At 39.6% G+C, this 24132-nt stretch overlaps 1 protein-coding gene across 1 annotated transcript in view; it reads right to left on the bottom strand.

Annotated features, from left to right (window-relative positions):
* Positions 1-23690, bottom strand: part of RXFP2 (relaxin family peptide receptor 2) — a gene marked incomplete at both ends in the record, with an annotated part of 66970 nt that extends 43280 nt beyond the window's left edge. The window contains 3 exons of the mRNA XM_079775703.1: positions 1126-1203; positions 4457-4603; positions 23648-23690. Coding sequence (XP_079631829.1) covers positions 1126-1203; positions 4457-4603; positions 23648-23690 — 268 coding nt within the window. The remainder of the gene's footprint in view (positions 1-1125; positions 1204-4456; positions 4604-23647) is intronic.
* Between the last annotated feature and the right edge of the window lie 442 nt (positions 23691-24132).

Raw genomic sequence — 24132 nt, 5'->3', positions numbered from 1 at the left:
ATTAGGCTCCAAACTTTGGTGGTTGCCCACGTGTACAGAAGTGATCTCCACAAAGGGGTGCTTACAAGATGACCCATTGTGGTGCAGAGAGAAAAACTATCAAAATTTTCAGTTATATTGATTTCTAATTTTTTAATTTACTCTTTTTAATTTCTAACTTTTATATATGATATATTTGTGTATAATAAAGTATATGATAAAAGGTAATTATAACCTGGTATTACAAAGTGTATAAATACTGTTAGGGTAGTATTTTATTGTTCATACACCTACATAATTATGTTTATGTGTGTACCTATATCATGTACATTGTATATAACATCATATATTAGATTATTTCACATATATGTAATACATGTGTATACATAGACACAATTCTGTCTATAACATAGAGGCCAAACTCCAAAGCATGCAGCCCAAATGCTTTATGGGCAGGCCCCACACTTCCAGGTTCAGCTCCTGCTCTTCCCCCACCACACATTCAGCACCCTATGAAAGGCATTGAGAAGCATGCTCTGTACCTTCTCACCTCAGGATTTTGCTGATCTTTCTCTCCTGCTCACTCTGTTACCTCTTACCCTTCCCTCCATCCAAAGACTTTCTAAGTTAATCTCAATGTCACCTTCTCTCTGGGTCTTGTCCCACCCATGGCAGAGCCATTATTTCTTCCAAGGGATTTCCATGTTCCCTTATGCAAACACCATTCCTCAAGTTTTGCACTAATACTGTATCAGTCCTGCTTCTATAGGGACTTGTTTTCCTGTTACAATATTAGACATGTGTGAGCTAGGGCCATATCTTAGTATTGGACCTTCAATTCCTACCATAATGGCTGAAAAGTAGTTTGTGTGAAGAAAGTAATTAAAGGGAATAAGTTCTTTATTACTTATCATAATTAGTCCACATCTATACATTCTTGCAATCAGACACTAATACAATAATGAGCATGAATGGAGCATTTTGTATTTTTCTCTTTACTTTTTTCAGTCCCTGGGCATACAGTAGATATAGTGTGATCCTGAAACACATTGCACTGAAATGGAAATATAAAGGGAATTGATCACCCTCCTCATATAAACCTATACACCTCAAAACATCCAGAGTCATTGAAGCAATGCCACTTACAGCACTCCTGGGTGAATGCCACTTTATCAGCATTTCCATGGATTGTGCCAAATATAGTCGCCCATCCACTAGTGTCCCCTGCAAAATGGTGATGAATATGTGTCAGATATGCTGTAAATCAAATGTCAAAGTGCAAAACAAAAATCTAATCATTTGATAGTGAAATCAGTTAAAATTGGTTTAAAGAATAGAATGATAACATTGAAGGTAAGGGAGAAAACACTAGATAGACATCTAGAGTTTTTCTTTTTTGAAATTACAAATACTTCAAATGTATGTATCATAAAATATATAATAGAAAAATAGGGTATACCCCAAAATGTATACACACACTTTGAATAATTATAAAGGCAGTGTTTATTAAAATACATTTCTTTTTCAAAATTGAGTTATCAGCTCAGCATCCTGGACTTTGCTGTGTCCCTTTGATTGCTAGCTGGGCAGTGCCAACAAGTGGCAGCTTTGTGTGGTATAAAACACATTGGATTCTTTCAGATTTAGAATATCTGGGTCTTTGTGTCTACTCTGTGACTAACCAGGCATGTCAGCCTCTCTTGACACAGTCTCTTTGAGAAAAAAATGCACAGGTTGTATTAGACAATATTCTGTATACAGTCTCAATATACAGGTTTAAAATGTCCTGTAAGACCCTTCATGATCTGGCCTCTGCTTAATTCTTTACCCTCTATATTCTTGTTCACTCTGTTCAAGCCATACTGGCTTTTTTTTTTAACCATAAACACATTGTCTTATTTCATGCAACCTCAGAGCCCTTGCACTTGCTTATTCCTTTGCCTGGAACTTTGTTCCTCCAGAATACATCATGGTTTCCCTCTTCATTCATTCTCAATTCAAACGTCATCATCTCAGAGAGGTTTTCTCTGGTATGTCTTTTAAGTAGCCCTCTAAGTCACTTTCTAGCCCATTTTCCTGTTTTATATACTTCCTGGCACTATCACTCTGAAATTATTCATTTATGTATAAGGTTATCCTTCTCCTTATTCACATGGTCCATGTGAACTTTGCAAAGGCAATATTATCATCTCCCTTAAACCTGTTGGGTCCCAGAGATTTTGAGAGAACTTGGGACATAGTGGGCACTCAACATAAGTCGGTTAAATAAATTCTCTAGGCAGGCCCATTCATATTGAACCAATTACCAAGCCATAACAAGGTAGTTATAGAAAGTCATTTAAAATTAAAATATGTGTATCCAAGTAGAATTTAAAATATAATTTTAATTTTTATCAAATACTAGAGGCCCGGTGCATGAAATCTGTGCACAGGGGTGGGTCCCCTCAGCCCAGCCTGAACCCTCTCCAATCCAGAACACCTCAGTGGATGTCCGACTGCCAGTTTAGGCTTGAACCCTCACAATCTGGGACTGCTGGCTCCTAACTGCTCAACTGCCTGCCTGCCTGATTGCCCTTAACTGCCCCTCCTGCCAGCCTGATTACCCCTAACCTCCTCTGCCTGCCAGCCTGATCACCCCTAACTGCACCCCCAGCCTGATTGCCCCCAACTGCCCTCTTCCCCCGCTGGCCTGGTAGCCCTTACTGCCCCCCCCTAAAGGCCTGGTTACCCCCAACTGCCTCTGTGCTGGCCTGGTCACCCCCAACTGCCCTGCCACTGGCCTGGTCACTCCTTACTGCCCCCCCTGCTGACCTGGTCACCCCCAACTGCCCCCTCTGCTGGCCTGGTTGCCTCTAAATGCCACCCCCCTCCTGGCCTGGTTGCCCCCAACTGCCCCCCTGCCAGCCTGATTGCCCCCAACTGCCCCCCTGCCAGTCTGGTTGCTCCCAACTGCCCCCCCCCCTCCGCTGGCCTGGTCACCCCCAACTGCTCTCCTGCCAGCCTGGTCACCCCATGAAGCCTGCTGTTCAGTTGTTTGGTCATCCCTCACTAACTCCCCTGCCAGCTTTGTCATCCCATGCAGCCTCTGTTCTGTTGTCCATCCAGTTGTTTTGGTTGTGATGGCCCCTGGCTTTTTATATATTAGGATAATGCTTTGTAATACTGTACTTCTATTTTAAACAACCTCTGTATATGAAAGTTCAGATAATTATCTATCTATATATAAAAAGACAGAGACCGGAACGCCATAACTACCAGAACAACTGGTCACTATGACACCCACTGCAGCCGGTGAGCCAGCCTGATTAGGGGGTGGGGTAGGCTGGCCAACATTCCTTGGCCCTCCCCCCCCGGCCAGCCCTGCCCCCGATTGTTACAAAGGGTTTCCCTATAGACCAGGCCAGTGGCGGGGCAGTTGGGGGTGACCAACCTCCTGATGCCCTTCCCCCCAGCCAGCTCCACCCATGATCAGCCTCCCCACCCCATTCGGGGGTGGGGCTGGCTGGCCCACTGTCCACAGCCCCTCCCCATGGCCATCCCTGCCCCTAATTAGTCCCCCATCCCAATTGGGGGTGGGGCCCACTGGCCAATCGCCCGTATCCCCTCCCCCTAACCAGCCAACCTCCCGCCATCTCCTCCTCCCGACAAGCCCAATTGGAGCCTGGTCAGCTGGACTCCACACGTGCACGAATTCATGCACTGGGCCTCTAGTTCTATATAATAAAAGGGTAATATGCAAAAATGGCAGAACAACCAAATAACCAATCAAAACATAATATACTAATGATATGCTTAGGCTGCTCAACCACTCGCTATGACATTCACTGACCACCAGGCGTCAGATGCTCCGACTGGTAGGTTAGCTTGCTGCTGGGGTCTGGCTGATTGGGACTGAGCAAGATGGGCCAAACATGCCCTGGAGCCCTCTCGTGGTTCCTTCCCGTCTGACCAACCTCCTGTGGTCCCTCCCTGTCCCCATCTTGCACTGGTGGGGCCTGTCTGCCTGGCCTGGATCCTCTCGCAATCTGGGACTTCTCGGGGGATGTTGGAGAGCTGGTTTCAGCCCTATCCTGCAGTCCATTCCCCTTGGGAGGGTGCCAGATTCAGGGCTCATGGCTGGCAAGCGCTGCTGCGGCAGCATGAACCTCTCCCAATCGGGACTGATTGGGCGCGAGACGGCAGCAGGCACAGTGGGCCCGGATGAGCAGGAGCAGCAGGTAGGAGCTGCAGGTGGCGTTGGCCTGTGGGTTTTGGCCTGATCCCTGGAGGCCACCTAGGGGGACCCCACACATGCATGAATTCGTGCACCAGGCCTCTAGTCATAAATAAATTGGGGAGGATTATTTGTGTTACAAAGGGTTTCCCTATAGAATAACAAACCATATTTTCCACTTTATTATAATTATTATCTGATTCACCCACAGTTTGGGGGTTCATAAAATGGGGTACACATATGGAGCTGAGCGGGAGTCCTCACCACAGTTCTCCTCATCAGCACCATTCCCACAATCGTTCACACCATCGCAATGAAAAGCACGAGGCAAGCACTTGGTCATATTCCCACAGGGAAAATATCCTTTTTGGCACAAAGGAGTGATTACACTATCTTCAGTCAGTGCAAAATCTGTGTGAAAGAGAGGACACAAATCTTATGTAATAGCAAGAAAGCGTTAATATGTCCTAACTCTTTTCATGTTGCCCCATTTAATTTTCACAAAACCCTATGAGTTGAGTTTGTCTGATGTTATTCATAATGCACAATTTCTGTGAACAATTGCAATCATACCTAACATCAGCTACACCAAGAATGGAATCAAGGCTTATTTTGAAGTCTCTTTAGGAAATCTAAGTAAGCAATACCGAAGCAATTGTCCTACTTTTGTAGAAAATCAAAGGCTTGTCCATTCCTAGAAACAGAAAGGCTAGACTGTGAGCTCACAGGATCAAATTGCTGGATTTATCTACTCATTAATCTTTTATAAGAAGGATTTGAAGTGACTTGTAATAAAAAATACATATGCAAAGGACAGTGTAAGTATAAATTAGAAATCCAGAAACACAATTGAATAAGGAGATAATGGTAAGTAACAATATCTCTTTGAGTTCACTCTTTGCTAGGTGGTTGGCACAGTGGTTTATCTAAGTTATTCTTGAGATAAATCTACATATGTTTGAGGGGTAAATACTGTCATTCATCTGGGAAGTCACAAAGGACAGATTTGAGTCATCCCCCTGACTTCACAGGCCCATCTTAATCACTGTGCTATGAGAATATCAATTGAATAAGGAACCTACATTTCAAGAAGCATAAGTCCCCAAAGAGGATGAACTAAAAATTATCTTCTTGGACAGGGAACATAAGAGAAGATGAATGAACGTTGAACAACTGCTACATTAAATGAAGGATCCCAGAAAAGGAAAGATAGCATTTACAGAGTTACTATTTCTGGCCATAAGATGACCAAGAAATTCCAGAAACTTAGATGTAAGAGACATTCTTGCAATTTTGAAAGAGCACTTTTCCAGGAAGTAAAGAGATGTATTCTTTGTACATATTCTAGTAGAATGGTAGAAGTCATGTATTTTTAAAAAGGAGTGCAGCATGAAACTTCACAGAAATTGATTTAGATGAGTGTAGACTCAGGCATGGCTACAGTTCAGTATGACTAATGGAAAGGAGAGAGGGGTGTTGGCAAAGTGTCCCTAGCCACAACACTGAAGGTTGACATCGTGGCCAGGAATTTCCTTGGATTGGTGTGACAATGTTTTTAATATGACAGAAGGACAGAGAACAAACCTTTGTGGAGCATCATCTACTTTGTGCTGAGTGTCTCCTAATTATTTCACTTAATAGCAACTTGGTGTGATTTGGTGTTAATATCTTCATGTAAAGATGAAGAAATGGAGACTGAAAACGTGAAAGTACTTCGACTCTGGATCTTAGGAAAATGCCCTGTGAGAGCTGGGCCCTCTAAGACATGCTGCTTGTAGCAAGGTGTTCTCCCAGCAGAATGGGACCCAGCAGAATGATCACAAGTTCTCCTAAAGTATGTGAAGCCTACTGGCCCTTATTGTTTAAGAAATAATGCCTTTGTTTTAGGGCAGAAGTTTGATTTTCAGCACTAAAGCTATGTGTGAGTTACAAGTTAATGTTAACCTTTTAGTGATATCGTTAGAGAATGAGTGGACTATTGGATTACTTGAGTTTTAGTCCTCTAGGCATCAAAGGCATAGAAGAGGAGAATCTGGCCCTCTCTTGGGAGTGACCAGATGTAACAGTGCACACTCTCCCCAGAAGCTATGGGTCTTCCCTGAGTGGAGAGCATGGTTCTCAAATGCTTTCCTGAAATCTCTGGACTTTTGTTCTTACAAAAGAAAAATCTGTTTTCTCCACTATTGTTGCAGTGGTGGATGGATGATTTACTACCAGCAAATAGGCCCAGGACCAGTCAGATCTGACTATTTTAGGAAAACTTGTTTTGCTTCGGGGTTGGCTCGGAAGTTGCTTCCCACGGGGACATGTATAATGAGTCATGGATTTTTAAATCTCTTAACTTCTTTCTTATAAAGATTTCTGTAGAAAGCAGATTTATGAAAACTAGTAGTCCTCCTATGTTTGGAATGTGTGTGAGTGAGGGTCAATATATTTTAGTGTAGCAGCTTGGACATTTTTTAAGATACTAATTCACAGTTAGAAATAAATTTTGTATCACATACAAATTTACACACAGACTGTAAATAAAATTTCTTGAAATATTAATTGTTTTTACTTTGTGGGATGTACTTTGTGGGATGTACTCTATCTTATTCGCTTAAAAAGGAATTACAAGCTTCTAAATGGATCTTATGATCCATCCACTAATAGGATGCTACCCAATATTTATATGATTTCACTCATGTGTGAGATATAAAACAGAAAGCAACAAACTAATAAACAAAACAAATTCATGGAAACAGACAAAAATATGGCAGTTACCAGAGGGGGTAAGGAGAAGATGGAAGAGGATAAACGGTTCAAATATATGGTGATGAAAGGAGACTAGACTTTGGGAATTGAACACATCATGCAATATACAGATGATGTATTATAGAATTGTACACTTGAAACATGTATTCGTATTAACCAATTTCATCCCAATAAACTTAATAAAATTAAAATAAATAAAAATATTGATTAGCAATGAAGTGTCTTCCTGAAGGCATCTCAAGGTATAAATTTTATGTGATAGGAAAATAAAGAAATCCAATCTATTTCCTACCTCCTGCCCTTTGTATCCTAAATCCCTCTTGTTCTATTTAGTGCCTGGTACTTACTTCATGCTCAGTAATGATTTTAATGAATAAATGACTAGGTTGGTTGGGAATAAACAAGAAATTGAAGAAAGCCCCTTTTAAGATGTAAACTTCCCAAAGTTGGAGCTCAGAGCTAGGATCTCTGAGAGGAGCAGCAGCACCACTCAGAATAGCTCTGACATGACACCAAGGTGAATCCAGCTCGTTTGCTGTGTCCACCTGCCAGAAGCTCTCTTACTTTGGGGAAGATTATTAGTGTCACTAAAAGCTGACCTTTGCAGGTAGATGATTTAATGTTTATTTGAAGGAAACTAATAAAGTGTTCCTTAGAAGCTTTTATGTTGATTCCAACATGGGCCAGCAGGACTGGAGTGAGAGGGGGAGTGTGTGGACATGTATGGGTGTGTGTGTGTGTGTGTGTGTGTGTGTGTGTGTGTGTTAGGGACAGTCTGATGGTGTGTGCTCTCCTGGACAAGGAGCGGCTGCTACCTCCACAGCCTCTCCCAGGGCATGGCTCTGGCTTGAAGATTGCCATCTTGAAGAGTTTTTAAAGTCCTCTTTTGGAGGAGGCTGCAGGGAGCAACAGCACCTAGGCACCCAGAGTCACCACCACCCATACTCACTGCAACCTGGGCCCAAACTCACGTGCACCCTGCCCTGGGCCAACCACCCGCTGAGGATGCAAACCAGGACTATGAGCCTAAGTAGACACTGGTGGGACCTCTTCAGGATTGCCACTGACATGGCAGGACTATCACCTCTGCTGTCCAGTTATCCACCACCACTGACACTGTGCTGCCACCACTGCCCTAGAGCCCAGCTGCTTGTATCCATTGCCAGAGCTCAGGGCAAGAACTGCACTGAAGGCCAGGGAGATAGATATAGCCTCCCCCATCCTGGACCTACTAGAACTGAGGACCTGAGGAGACTGAAGAGACTGCAGATTTGTGGGTGAGATGGGGGTGCCTGGGACTGAGAGATGTGGCCCCAAGGGATGGATGTGGAGACTGCAGCAGTGGAAGCCTGGTGTGAAGTCCCTGGATAGAGTAGCACTAGCACCCTGCCATTGTGCAGCCTGAGAAGTTCCTCCTGAGCTGTGGGAAGGGCCATGCAATGGCACTTAGGGCCAGCCTACACTGGAGGTGTCTGAAGGACACCCCCAATATTGAATCTGGGGACCCTCTATTTCTTGGAGGAACTTATGCTGGTGAGCATGAGCAGAAAGGGGGCTGGACATTGACCAGGAAGAGGATCAGCCCTGCCTACCTAGAACCCAGGAAAGGTGCCCTCTTTCCCACCAGCAAAACAGCTGCTTCTGACCTGAACTGCAGTGACCTGAGGCAAAGGCAAACAGCCCTGGGTTGGAAATCCATGCCTCTGCAGGCGGCAGAGAGGAGGTGCCAGCAAACCAGGCTGAGCTGAGACCTTGAAAGGAGAGAAAGGGCCCGCAGCCAACAGCCAAGACCAGGATACTCCTGCAGAGCCCAGCTCTGTGGGGGAAGGGAGAACAACTCAAAACAGGGGAAAATCAGGTGTGAGACTAGAGGCAGACCCAGCCTCTGGGATAAGAAGTCCCCATTTACTGGACTACTAGGGGCTTCAACGTATCAGACCACAATCAGGTTGCCCAGGGCCAACAAAAGACAGTGACTCACATTAGCCTGCAACAGAGAAGTTCCCAGGAGCCCCAGGATAGACTCACCAATGGACTAGAGTCAACAACATCAGAGCAAAATCAAGTGAGATCCACAAATAGCAGACTCAAAGTTTTTTGAATGTGTGAGTATGTGTGTGTTTAAATATATTTTTATTGATTTCAGAGAGGAAGGGAGAGGGGGATTTCAACATCAATGATGAAAGAGAATCATTGATCAGCTACCTCCTGCACACCCCACACTGGAAATCAAGCTGGCAACCCGGGCATGTACCCTGACTGGGAATAGAACCATGACCTCCTGGTTTATAGGTTGATACTCAACCACTGAGCAATGCTAGCCAGACTGCTTTTGTTTCATGTGTGTGTGTTTGTGAGTGACTTTGTTTGTTTTTCTTTCTATAGTAGTTCTTTTAGCTTCCTTCTTGTTTCCATATTACCATTTTTCTTCTTCTTCTTTCTTGAATTTTCTTTATATCCAATCTAAGTCTTTGGTCTCATGTCTTTTAGTATTCTTTATATTTTTTCTTTTCTTTGCTTTCCCTTTCCTTCTTAGTCTTTCCTGTTGTCATTGTTGCTTTGTATAGCTTGATTTTAGTGGTGTTTTTTGTTTGCTCCTGTTGTGTCTTGTTCTGTTCTGTCAGCACCTGTATAACAGCTGACATGATGAGGTTGGGGTTGAGCCCCATTGTCAGTGATTCAGAGGGGAGACCCCTCCCACAAATTTATCATTGAAACAACAACAACAACAAATACAATACCTACAAATAAACTTAACTAAGCAAGGAGGTAAAAAACCTGTATTTGAAAAACTATAGGACATTGAAAAAAGAAACTGAGGAAGTTACAAATAAATGGAAAGGTCTACCAGGTTCATGGGTTGGAATAATTAACATCATTAAACTGTTTAGATTATCCAAAGCAATCTATAGAGTCAAAACAATCCCTATTAAAATACCAATGCATACTTCACAAAACTAGAACAAATACTCTGAAAATGTATATGAACCATAAAACACCCTGAATAGCCTCAGAAATCTTGAGAAAAAAGAAAAAAGTTGGAGGGATCACAATACCAGATATCAAACTATATTACAAAGCCATTATAATCTAAACAGCCTGGTACTGGAACAACAACAGGCATATAGACCAATGGAACAGAATAGAGAACAGAAATTGACACATACCATTGTGGCCAATTAATATTTGACAAAGGAGGCAAGAACATACAATGGAGTCAAGACAGTCTTTTCAACAAATGGTGTTTGGAAAACTGAACAAACACATACAAAAAGATAAAACTAGACCACCAAATTACACCATACACAAGAATAAACTCAAAATGGATAAAAGACTTAATGTAAGCCATGAAACCATAAAATTCCTAGAAGAAAACATAGGCAGTAACATCTCATATAGCAGAATTTTTGCTGATACATCTCCCAGGGTAAGAGAAACAAAGGAAAAAGTAAACAAATGGGACTACATAAAAATAAAAAGCTTCTGCACAGCAAAAGAAACCACCATCAAAATTAAAAGGGAATGCACTGTATAGCAGAACATATTTGCCAAGGATACATCTGATAAGGTGTTAATCTCCAAAATATATAATGTACTCATACAACTCAACAAAAGGAATACAAACAATCCAATTGAAAAATGGGCAGGGGACATGAATAGACACTTCTCCAAAGAGTACATACAAATGGCCAAGAGACATATGAAAAAATGCTCAGTCACTAATCATCAGAGAGATGCAAATTAAAGCCACAATGAGATATCATCTCACACCTGTCAGATGGCTGTCATCAATAAGTCAACAAATAACCTGTGCTGGCAAGGATGTGGAGAAATGGGAATACTAGTTCACTGCTGGTAGGAATACAGCCACTGTAAAGAACACTATGGAGTTTCCTCAAAAAATTAAAAATGGAACTTCCGTTTGACCCAGAATTCCCACTAATTGGAATATGTTCTAAAAACCATGAAACACTAATCAGAAAGAATATATGCATCCTTATATTCATAGCAGCATTATTTATAATAGATGAGATTTAGAAACAGCCCAAGTGCCCATTAGTTGATGAATGAATAATAAAACTGTGGGACATTTACACAATGGAATATTATACAGCTGTAACAAAGATGTATCTCTTTCATTTTTGGGACATCATGGACCTGGAGACTATTATGCTAAGTGACATAAAACAAACATCACATGATCTCACTTATTTGTAGATTGTAAAGAACAAAATGAATTGACCAACAAAATAAGACCAGAAGCATGGAGGCATAGAACAGACTGACATACCTCGATGTTGGGATGGGGGGATGAGGAAAGAGAAACCAAATATTGTAATATACTTATATGCATAGCCCATGGACATGGATGATAGGGTAGTGAAGACCTGGTGGGTGGGGAGGGGTTGAGTAGAAGGAGGTAAAGGGGGGAAAATGGGACACATCTGTAATACTGTCAACAATAAAAAACACACTAACAGGGATAAACAAGGGTGATTATAAAGCTGTACTAATTCCTAAATCAATCCTAAAACAAATGATCTCTTGTCTGAGAAATAAAATTAAGTATAGTTAGAGAAAAAACAAAACAACAACAACAAAAAGAAGCTTTTATGTTAAGGTGAGTGGAGAGAAATTGGCCTGTCAGTCATTTTTAAACTTAGAAATCTCATGCTTTTCTGCTTTTGTTTGGTCCTCCCTGCCCTGACAGGGTTGTGTGGCCTTATCAACCCAAATGTGTAGGATTCAGATTCAGTTCCAAGCCCATATTTCTTCCTCCTCCTTTTCATTTCAAAGACTCCTGCCTTGACTGAATTTCTCTAAGCCCCACTTTCTGTCATGTTCTTCTGAAACAAAGTGACCACCTCAGGCTGGTTAAAGTGACCACCTCAGGATCCTACTCACAGATTTACTGCAGAAAGGATGACCCCATCTCTCTCCTCAGATGGCTGCCTGATGTTTGAACAGTCAGATTTGGGGAAATGATGTCTAATTTTGTGGTACAGAGTATAGACCTACTACATGTTGATTTAAATTAGGGGGGAAAATAGAATTTCAAATTGTCAATATCACCCTCACCAGGGATGGATTTCAGCTCCATCTTCCCCTTGATTGGGTGTTGTTACCTAGGTCACAAACTAAATGCCATGGTCCTTGATGGGTTCTAAAGTATATATAAAGGCACAAGAAAGTCTTCTCTTCCAAAAAGATCTGTTCTATGACCAGTAAACTGCTTGACTTCATCTTTAGAGATGTGTTCTTTTAGATTAAAATATTTTATAGTATTTAAATACCTCTCTTGTTCTGCATGGGTTTGAGAGACTGTCTTCTTCCTAAAATCTTCCTGAGCACAGCGAGCTCAGAGAATGAATGCTCTGGTGGGGGAAGGAAGAATAACTTGGAAAGGGTGAAGCCTAATGGAACTCTGGCACAGGAAATGTAGAGAGGAGAGAAGGTGGTACCTTTTTCCCCCTTGTTTCCCTCTGTCTCCTAATTCCTCTCTGATTCATTAACTGATCTGTCTCAAGGGACTTTCCCTGGCTATTCTTCTCCTTGATTGTAGTTCTTGCAAATTCTAGTCCCATTGAATTCCAAATTAACCTGCCTGCATGTGAACTGGGAAGGAAGTACCTCTTATAAGTGTGAGCACCACTCATAGAGACTACTGATGAAGAGCTGTGCAGAAGCCACACAGTCCCAGGCTGAGGCCCTGCACCCTTCTTTCGTGATGCATAAAGGATGAAGGTCACCTTTCCTGCTTTCAGAGAAGCCTTCCATTTGTATTATATAGAATTCCATTTAATCTCATCTTCCCACAATCTCTCTCCATTAATCATTTCCTTTATCTCTTATATCTTCAAAATCCTTGTCCCTCCACTGTTTTGTTATTAACAGTAATCTTATTCAATCAGCTTCCATCTTCAAAACAAACAAACAAACCAAGCAACCAATCAATCCAAATCCTGTATCCACACAAAAGCTAAAACACATTTTTCCCTTAAAAATTAAATTTATCAGAAAAAAAAAATCATACAATTCAATGTCTCCAGTTCCTCATCACCCTTTCTTTCTTAAATTCACAACTTTCGTCCTTGGCCTTGCTGCTCCACTAAAATTCTTTAACTAGAGTCACTAATATTCTCTTTGTTACTAGATGCAATAGGCATTTTAAAGTCTCTATTTTACTTAGTTCTTTGCAGCATTTGAATCAACCAGTCGCCAGGTTGAAACCAATTTGTTTCTTGGCTTTGTGAAATTTCACTGCCCTGGTTTACTTCCTCCTTCTCCATATTTTCTAAAGGTCCCTCTTCTGCTTAACTCTTTAATGCACTGGCTTATTTTTCTCTGTCATTACCCTGAATGTAATCCATATACATTAGGTCAGAGGTTTCTAAGATCAATCAAATCAAGTAAAGAATTTAGAGGGACCTGCAAATAGTCACTAATATTTTAGACTATCAAATAAGAACATTATAAATCTTAAGTTACCATGTATTATGATAATGATTTATTAGAAAAAAAGAGTCTTTACTTGTTAAAAATTAGAGCGAGCATATCCACAGAAGAAAAAACAATCCTTTGAAAGAATACAGTTATCTCTATGAAAAATTCACTTATTTATGTTCATGGGCTGGTGAAATTTTTCTTCCTGACAGCCTGTGACCTAGAATACAGTGTTTAGAACTATGCAAGAAAATTGGACCTGGCAATGTTACCAGAATTCCTTAGGGAGGTTAGTCCTCTGTTCTGTAACTCACAAATATTTTTTCCCACTTTGTCACTTGTCTTTAACTTTGCTTATGACAGGGATTCCAGAGAGGAAACCATCAGACCCTTACTTTAAAATAACTATGCAAACTAAAAATAGAAGGTAATTTACTTGATTTAATTAAGGATATCTATAAAACCTCATCTATCTATATATATATAAAAGTCCAGCAACCGAAGTGGCGGAACGACCAGAAAGACCAGAATGACTGGTGGCTATGATGTGAACTCTGGCAGCCAACCAGCCTGATCCAGCCCCGATCGGCCCCCTCCTCCAAGCCGGCCCGGCCCCTGATCAGCCCCCAACAACCCGATCAGTGGCTAAGCCAGCTGGCCAACCACCTGTGGCCCCTCCCCCCCACCAGCCTGGCCCAATGGGCCCCAATCAGGGTAGGCCAGCCGGACCCCACCCTAGTAGCACCAGGCCTCTAGTAGCATATAATGCACTTGAATTTTTTAAGGCTTTCCTTTTGAGAACAGGAACAGGAAAGCGATGCCACTACTACCGCACGTGTTCAACATTCTACTTGGAGAACTTTGCAAACACAATAAGGCAAGGCAAGTCAATCAATGGCATAAATATTGGGAGAGAAGAAATAAAACTATAAATGTTCATGAATGATATGATTGTGATATAAAAATCCAAAATAATAAGTTTTGACCAGGGCTGGGGATTGAGCCTGTAACTGAGGTACACACTCCTGACTGGAATCAAACTCAGGACCCTTCAGTCCACAGGCCAACACTCTATGCACTAAGCCAAACCAGCTAGGGCTTATGTTGACATTTTTGCTTGAAGCTGTTTACCATTGGAAAAAGCTTCTTCTAAAATTCAGGTGGACTCCATGTAGGTTGGGGTAAGGTGACCCATGTTGGCTTATCATACTGTATGCTCTATCTCTACAGGTAATTTTCTCATGCATTACTCTTTGCAAAACTCTTGCAATTCACACAAACAATGCATAAAGACCATAGCATCCACATAATCCTGTGCTCTTAGGGAGGGCAACTTATATCTCTCAGTAGATAATTTTTAGCTTTATTTATTGCAGTAAGAGTGTCATTTTTAAGTGGGAAACAGAAAACAGCTTCTGGTCAAGATGGCAGCCTAGGTAAATGTGGTACTTGCATCTTCCCACAACTATATCACAATTCAACTAAACTACAGAACCATCATTCAGAACTACCTGATATCTAGCTGAACAACAACAAAAAATCCTACAACTAAGGATATAAAGAAGAAGCCCATTGAGACTGGTAGGATAGGTGGAGACACACACCAGATGGTCCAAAACCCATATGTGGTAGATAAAAATCAGGAGGGATATCTCAGTTGTGGAGTTCCCCCTGGTGAGCAAGGGGTATCAGCCCCACACATCAAGCCCCCAGCTCGGGGTTCCAGGACCAGGAAGACAAGTCCCCATAACATCTGGCTTTAAAAACCATCAAGGATTGTGGCTGAGTGAGACAGAGAGCAGCTGGAGTCCCAGGCAGTTCCTCTTAAAGGGCCTGCAGATTACTTACTTGGACTCAATCCCTCTGAGCTTCAGCACTGAAACAGCAGCTCAAAAGGCACCAGGAACATATATATGGGAAGGGACTGAAATGTCTGACATTAGGGTGAGAGCTGTAGAAACAAGTTTCTGCCAGACAAAAGTGCTGGCATAGGGCATTGTTCCTTTTCTGAGCCCTTTCCCCACAAAGCCAGAAGGCAGGTGCCATATCTGAGTCTTCATCAATAAGGCTATCATTATTTATCCACCTTTGTGATTCCCTGAGACCCTGCCCCACTAACTTTTGGGGCTATCCAAGCCATTTCTAGTGACATTTCCATACAAATGGCCTGTCTTGCCTGATGCTTCAGACTTTCATAAAATCTCTCAAACAAGCAGTATCTGGGCTCAATGTGCCCCATACTTCTTATAAGTGGCCCCAAACCAGGCACTAGTGGCAGCCAGCCTTGGTTCACAGTTTGGCCTTTCCTAGGTAACTTCAAGTCCAGCACAAGTAGAAATCATCTGCAGATCGCTCTGTAACTCATGCCAAGTGGCCCCGGACAGAACACAGGCAGTGGCTGACATTGGCCTGTACCTCCTAGAGCCAGAGCAACCAGTGGATAGCTTCAAACTATGTCAAAGTACCACCCAACCACCTCCATAATTGACACATTAAAGGGGAGAACTCAGTGGGCACCAGAGCCTCACTGAAGTAAGTCCTGCTCCATAGGTTGGGCCCCTGCACAGCTGATCCTCCATGATGGTCACAGCCGGTCCTTCCAGTAGATTGGATCAACTACAGCAGGAGGGTGTACACAGTCAACACAGGCATGTGCATCTGGAGTGCCCAGCTCAGGTGAATTGTGAGACTATGCCACAGGACCCTATAGGACATCTACTACTTTAGTCCACTCTACCAAGCCCAGGAGACACAGAAGATCTACCTAATACATAGAAACAAACACAAGGAGGCTGCCAAAATGAGGAGACAAAGAAATATGTCCCAAATGAAAGAACAGAACAAAACTCCAGAAAGAAAACTAAACGTAGACAAGTGACCTACTAAGTGCAGAGTTCAAAACACTGGTTATAAGGATGCTCAATGAATTTAGGGGTAGAGTAGATGAACTTAGCACTTTAACAGCATGAAAAAGGACATGAGCCTGGCTGGCATGGCTCAGTGGTTGAGGGTCTACCTGTGAACCAGGAGGTCAAGATTTGATTCCAGATCAGGCCATATGCCAGGTTGTGGGCTCAGTCTCCAGTGTGGGACATGCAGGAGGCCGCTGATCAATGACTCACTCTCATAATTGATGTTTCTATCTCTCTCTCCCTTTCCCTTCCTCTGAAATCATTAATATATATATATATATATATATATATATATATATATATATATATATTTAAAAAGGACATGTAAACCATATAAAAGAACCAGTCAAAAATGAAGGATACACTAACTGAAATGAAGAATAATTTACAGGAAATAAACAGTAGAGCAGATAAAGCTGAGATTCAAAATAGTGATTTGGAATATAAGGAAGCAAAAAAATATCCAATCAAAACAACGAGAAGAAAAACAATCCAAAAAAATAAGGACAGTGTAAGGAGCCTCTGGTATAACTTCAAGTGTATCAACATTTGAATCCTGGGGATACCAGAAGGAGAAGAAAGAGAGCAAGACATTGAAAACCTATTTGAAAAAATAATGATGGAAAACTTCCCTAACCTGGGGAAGGAAATAAACATGCAAGTCCAGGAAGTATAAAGTTCTAAACAAGATGAATCCAAAGAGGCACACACCAATACACATCATAATTAAAATCTAAAAGATTAAAGACAAAGAGAGAATCTTAAAAGCAGCAAGAGAAAAGCAGTTAGTTACCTACAAGTGAGCAGAGTTCAAAACACTGGTTATAAGGATGCTTAATAAATTTAGAGGAAGAGTAGATGACCTGTCAGCTGATTTCTCAACAGATACATTTCAGGCCAGAAGGGATGGCAAGAAACATTCAAAGTGATGAAAATCAAGGACCTACCATCAAGATTGTTCTACCCAGAAAAGCTATTATTTAGAATTGAAGGACAGATAAAGAGCTTCCCAGATAACAAAAATATAAAGAAGTTCACCAACAAACCAATATTACATGAAATGTTAAATCGTCTTTTTTTAAGAAGAAGAAGAAAAGATAAATAATATGAATAATAAAATGGCAATAGATACATACCTATCAATAATTAAATCTAAAATAATAAATAAATGAACAAGCAGAACAGGAACAGGCTCATAGATACAGAGAAAATTTTGATGGTTACCAGATGGGAGGGGGGATGAGGAGTTGGGTGAAAAAGGTGAAGTGATTAAGAAGTACAAATTGGTAGTTAACAGAATAATCATGGGAATAAAGTACAGCATAGGGAATATAGTCAACAATATTCTCATAACTAATTATCATGTCAGATGGGTACAAGATTAATTGAATGATCACTTAATAAATTACATGTCTAATCATTTGGTTGTACACCTGAAACCAATATAATACTGTATGTCAATTGTAATTAAAAAATTAAAATGATGCCCGGCCGGTGTGGTTCAATGGTTGAGCACCCATTTATGAACCAGGAAGTCACAGTTCGATTCCTGGTCAGGCCACATGCCCAGGTTTTGGGCTTGATCCCCAGTAGGTGGTGTGCAGGAGGCAGCCAATCAATGATTCTCTCTCATCATTAATGTTTCTCTCCCTTGCCATTCCTCTCTGAAATCAGTAAAAATATATTTAAAAAATGAAAAAAATTATTTTTTATAAAGAAAACAATCATAAAGAAATTGCTTTGGAATAAGGGAACAGAGTTTCTTGGTAACATTCAGCCTGGATTATTATTCTTTTCCTGTCTATGAGCAAGTTTACATAAAGACTAACTTATCTCACCTTCTGACAGAATTTGAGGCTTTTGAAGGAATACTTTTGCAGTGGACTTCAAAGGCAGAATGAAAGAGGATCAATATTTTATTAACTTCTTGTATTTTGTGAATTTACATATATAGAAATTAAGAGTAGAAATATCTACAACAACAGGTGTATTATGTTTTGCCTATGTACTTAGGACAGAAAATCTCAGGCAAGTTGTGAATAAGAAAGAGACAGAAAAAGAGTGGGGAGAGGAAGAGAGAGAACCCTGAATTATCACTCTTATCTTGCTTTAGGCAAATGACTAGTCCAGTGTCCACTGGCTGGACCATAATTGAACAAAATAGCAGATAATGAAAACCAGGTGATAAATGAGAAATATTATCTTGCTCCAAATCCAAGAGACTCTTCTTCAGCCACTGTGTCATAGGTTTACTAATTTTTTATTTCTTAAGGAGGGAGTAGTAATTAATGTCAAGTCTACTTTATAGTTAAGCTTGTATATTAATGTCAAGTCTACTTTATAGTTAAGCTTGTATATTAATTATACTTTTTTAATTATATTCTCTATCAAGTGGCTGTATACTGATTATTAGACAATGTAGCTTCAGCAATTCCCTTGCTAAATTAATTTGTCTCTAAATTTTAAAAAAAGGAAGTTTTCAGGTAGAATTAATGTGTTAAATAATCCAGGTGAACTTAATTAACAATCCAGGTATACATAAAGAGTTCAACAAGGAATTAGCATCTCTTATAGAAGAGAAGCCTACCTATACTCTACCAATACCAGTATTTGCAGTGGTGTGATCCATGGGACAGGTTCATCAGGTCACCTGGGGTGCAGAATCCCACAGCTCACCTTGGGGATTGAAGTCCTAGAATCTGTGTTTTTTTTAACATCACCACAGTGGTTCTCAGAAACTCAAGAACTGCACAAATATGCTGGCTGAGGTTGAGAGGTTATTTGTTACACCGAAGGCCAAAGGCTGGTAAGGATCAGGGCTGTGACTTGAACACATGTCTGCTAGCCCCTAAATGGAGCCTCCTAGCCACTCCACTGCCTCTCCTATCCTAACTCCTTATACTTGCACAGCTCTTTACTCCACAGTTCCAGATCTCTGATGTGTGTGGCCTCTCACATTCAGTCTCAGATCAAGTGAAAGCTGAAGAATAAAATCTACCTTCTTTTCTGAGCTTTTGGGTCAAGATGATCTATTGTGAGCAAATCCTAAATATGTTCCCCACAACATATCTGCTCCATAGACACAGGAAAGATTGACATGTGTTTTCATTAAAACACCCAGCTCACAGATGGGAGAACTCTCCACAGAACATTAATACAGGAAAAGCCACTGTTGTGAGAGGAGCTAACCCATTTGTTGGCAGAAAGCTGACACTGGATAAGCATAGAGAGCTAGATTTGGGCCTATTTGAGAAAGGGCCTGAATGCAGCCCACTGCAGAGGCTGGGACAGAAAGGAAGCTATGTGCAGGGAATTACCCCTGACAGTGAGTGGGGAGGAAGGAGCTCTGCCTGATACCAAGATTGAGATTTGAATGTTGCCCTCGCCCATGGCCAGCAGGACTGTAGATTGGGCATGAGCTTTGGAACTGGATCACCACAATGTAAAATCCCTGAGATGCTAATATAAACTAAAGGCTCAGATCTGAAGACTCCAATGGACTTCGTTGAGGCAATTAAGAGATCACTCACATAGAGACGTGTGTGGGAGAAAAATCCCTCCAACTTCATGAAAGGGTCCAGGGCTCTACCGAAGAGAGAATTGATCCCTGGGGAACCAGGAGATGACAGTGCTTTCAAAAGCAGTTAAAAATATGGATGGTTAAATTCTCAAAGAAATAATGGAAAGAAGAACATGATTAAGTAAGAATGGAAGTTTATAAAACCAGATCAACTTTAAATTCTGTTGAAATTACGGGAATGAAATTTTTTTAAAAATCTTTATAGGTTAAATAAAAATAAACTGGAATTAGAGAAAGGAAGAATTAGTTAAATTTATCTTTTCCTTATCAAACATGTATTCTATTTACACAGAACTTTCCTGGGCAAAGAAAATAGCCATGCAGAACTGGTAAGAAATGTTTATTGCAGGTTTAATTTTTTTCTGTACAAACTGAACAACTTGAATTATAGGGCTGAGAAATGGGTGAATGTAAATAAAGCATGGAAGAGAGAGTTATATTTTATTTTCAGATAATTGTGCCTCCGACTCCACTATTGTTTCTCCTGTAAAAGAAGCAGATTCATTTTGTCTGATGAATGTTAGTTTCATGTTTAACAAATAAGTAAACCAAGCTGTTTTGGATTCTCAAATGTATGTATATGTAAGCCTAAAAACTCATTGCATTTATCTATACTAATAAAAGGGTAATATGCTAATTAGACCAGATAGACTGGACATCCTCCCGGATGTCCTTCTAGACAAAGCCGCAGCAGCTGTGAGGGCCAAGGAGGGCCGGCAGCTGCGGCGGCTGTGAAGGCCAGCAGTGGCAGCAGCAATGGGATGATGGGGGAGGGCGCCTTCTCCTGATCGGCCGAGTCGCCTCCCCCAGAGGGAGGCCAGACTGAGGCTTAGACGTGCTCCCTGTGGGAAGCGGGCCTAAGCAGTCAGTAGGACATCCCCTGAAGACTCCCAGACTGTGAGAGGAGGCAGGCTGGGCTGAGGGACCCCCCCCTCCAGTGCACAAATTGTGCACTAGGCCTCTAGTTATTATATAACTGTGTAAACAAAAACTAGTCTTAGTTGAATTTTATTCAGGATGCAATTTTTTAGAATAAAAATATGATATTTCAATATCAGCTTATTTGAAAGCTGATATTGAAAAATATCCCAATTTTGTCTCTAAAATTCAGGTGACAGCCAATTTTGTCACTTCAAGGGAGAGTCCTTAAACTCTTTTATTACATGTGGTCATATTTATTCACAATAAGATGAACAAACGAATAAACATCTATCGCAAGATGTGGTTAGTTAGTGCTTACTGGAGGACATATCTTCATAGCTTTAACTTCCGAGTGTCTAGGGTGTCCCCTCCTGCCTCACAGCGAGCTCCATGCAGCCCTCAAGCAGGATAGTTTCTTTTCATTAGTGCTGCTGCTTCAGCCTCTCAGTATGACTGGCTGGCGATATAACTTATTTTCACAGCTATCAGCAGCATGAATGCAATTGTGTGAAATTAAAATTTAGTTGGAAAACCTTTTATCAAGTTCCGAAGTGGAGGTTTGAACTAGTCCATTAGGGGGCAGTCACATACTGCTCACTTCAAAATGCTGCTCAGGACTTCTTTGATGACTACATTTTTTCAAGGTTAGCAAATTATTTGAATAAGTAACAATTGGTAGTTACCAAGTAGCATTCTCCATACTTAGTGCTTTAATTTCCCATATAAGCCCATGTTTTTTATTTGTAATATTGTCTATAATTAGTTCACACCAAAAAGTTATTTTGGGTGGCAGCTTGAGGCTGGTTAGCAAGCATACCCAATGCATAAATTGACAATAAAGTACATTTTAGAAAACGATAAGATATTTTATCTTTACTTACCGATTAGTGTCTATAGCTTAAGATAGTCTATATTGTTCATTCTTTAGGCACTCAAGGGTGATCATGGCCAGAAGGATGGGGGTTGGGGGGAACAATCATATAACTTCTACCTTTTCCTTTTGTTTAGATCTAGTCTAAAAATCTATCAGAAATATTTAAATGTAGCTTACATAAATTTAAAATACTTTTATTTTTTATTATAAGTAGTTTTACTGCTTTAAGTGTCCATACTTTTATTGTGAGAAAGTAAAAAGTTTTGCTAATTATATATCAAATTACTACTGTATTTATATAAAGAGGAGTGAGATATCAAAGCATTGATTAATATGCCTTGAAAATAAGTAATTTTAAATATAAATGTTTAAGTTAGCAATAAAAAGTAATGTAAAATAGAAAGTAAAATTTTCCAGGGGATTACAATTAATCAATACTTATCAGTTTGGTACTATGAATCTGAAATATGACATTTACTTAGATATTAAAAATATCATCTAAAATTTCTTTTCCTTTTTTTTAGTGTGAAGAACACAGTGTGATAGATCTTAAGACATTATTTTAGTAATAGATGTCTTCATCTCATAAAGACTTTTTTTTTCTAAGCAAAATCAGTTAGATACTTTACCGGAAGTAAAAGCAGTATTATAGTAAAACTGGTTAACTATAGTTCCATTCCTGTACTTTAAAGAATTTTTTAAGGGCACAGATAACCTCTACAAAGTGTATTGAATTCAAGAAGCTACTTTTTAACTGTTTATTCTTAAAAAATTATAAAAAATTAAATATTATAAATGTGCATAGGACATGAACTTCTGAGGGAAGACCTTAATTCAAAGATATAGACAGTTTTCTACAACTGTATTTTATACAAAATGAGTTCATATTTTTTTCTCCTTAGATAACACAAGTTTTCATGGAAGAGAGATGAAACACAAAACAAAAATTGTGCTAAGTATATTAAAATAATGCTTTAAAATAATTTGAAACAAAGTTTTAGTATTTCAAATTCAATCTAAAACTTAAATATTTTATTAGTTGGAAGTTCTCAAATAATTTCTCATAAATACTGTATTTTATTTCAAGATTAATAATATTCAATTAAATTCATTTATTAAAATTGAATATTTTAAAAACCTAAAACAAATTTCTCAGAAAATAAAAATAATTTCAAATTCTATCTTGTATTATTTTTATAAAAAGTCTCAATGAAATCTTAAACTTAAATAGATTTTGGAATAGCAATAATAAATCCAATATGCATTGAGTATGATGAATAGATTATGTGTTTACAAGTGTACAAACTCATAACAAAATAAGTTTATATATATTTTTTAAACCAGGTAAAGATTAAATGTTATTTTTTTCTCAGCTTTACAATAAAAATACCACTAACTTGAAAATTAGCAGTTAGGCTGAAATAAAAAATGTTAAAAACAGAAAAGAAAATTATCTAAATGTGTACACTTTTGTATGTTTTTAATGATTTTATTTTAGATAGGTTTGCTCTTTGGGAAAGATAATGATTTTTTATTTGTCTGTGACTTTGCAATTCTCAATATAACTACGTTTACAACAAAACATAGCAACTAACAATTACATAAATGTTATAAACACATTACAGCAGGTTGAAAGTTCATAAGACAAAATTTTAATTTGTTATTCATCTGTTTTCACATATTAAAATTTTTCTCCATTATAATTGATATATTTAACATTGCTTTTAAAATATATTATATCTGCAATTTTAATAATATAAAAGGCAAGTTTCCTGAAAAATTTGTTGCACCTATAAATTCCTAGGATGAGACTTTAAGCAGTTAGAGATAGTGACAATGAAAACGACAATGCAGACTGGAGGGCTGTTATCAAACACTGCAATGAATCTATTACAAATATGATAAAACTGGATAGAAATGTTATATTTTTTGGAATTGCACTCATGTAAGCGAGAAAACAGCAGCCTTACCTTTGACATATATCAAAACGATGAAGTAAAGTAGAAGGAACATTGCAATCAATCTGCAGTTGAAGAAATGCTTTATACCAGAATAATAGGAATAGGTTCACAGCAATTGAGTTATTAGACGTGTCCTCCTTATACCGCAGAAGGAGTAACTTCGGAGCCTCCCAATGGGCTGAGCATGCTCACTTCACTGGCACGAGGGGAGACTGTGTTTTGTCACAATGCAGCCTATCTTTCTTTTTTTTCATTTTAATTTAAATATTCAGTTGTATTCTTGGTCATTATTTCATAATAGTATGTACAGAGGGACATAGATAAGACTTTGGTATTCTTAGATAAGAAACATTTTATTTTTAAAAAATCACTTTAATTTTTCCTCCTCCAAGCATGTAGTTCAGTTTGCTCTTATTTAAATCCAAACATAAATAGAGTTTCTTAAAATATGAAGAGATATAGATTTACAATGAATAGGTGACAAAACCCTCTGT

Source organism: Cnephaeus nilssonii, assembly GCF_951640355.1.
Source record: "Cnephaeus nilssonii genome assembly, chromosome: 6".
Lineage (NCBI taxonomy): Eukaryota > Metazoa > Chordata > Mammalia > Chiroptera > Vespertilionidae > Cnephaeus > Cnephaeus nilssonii.
Note: the sequence above shows the minus strand (reverse complement) of the source record. Positions and strands in the feature narration are given on the sequence as shown.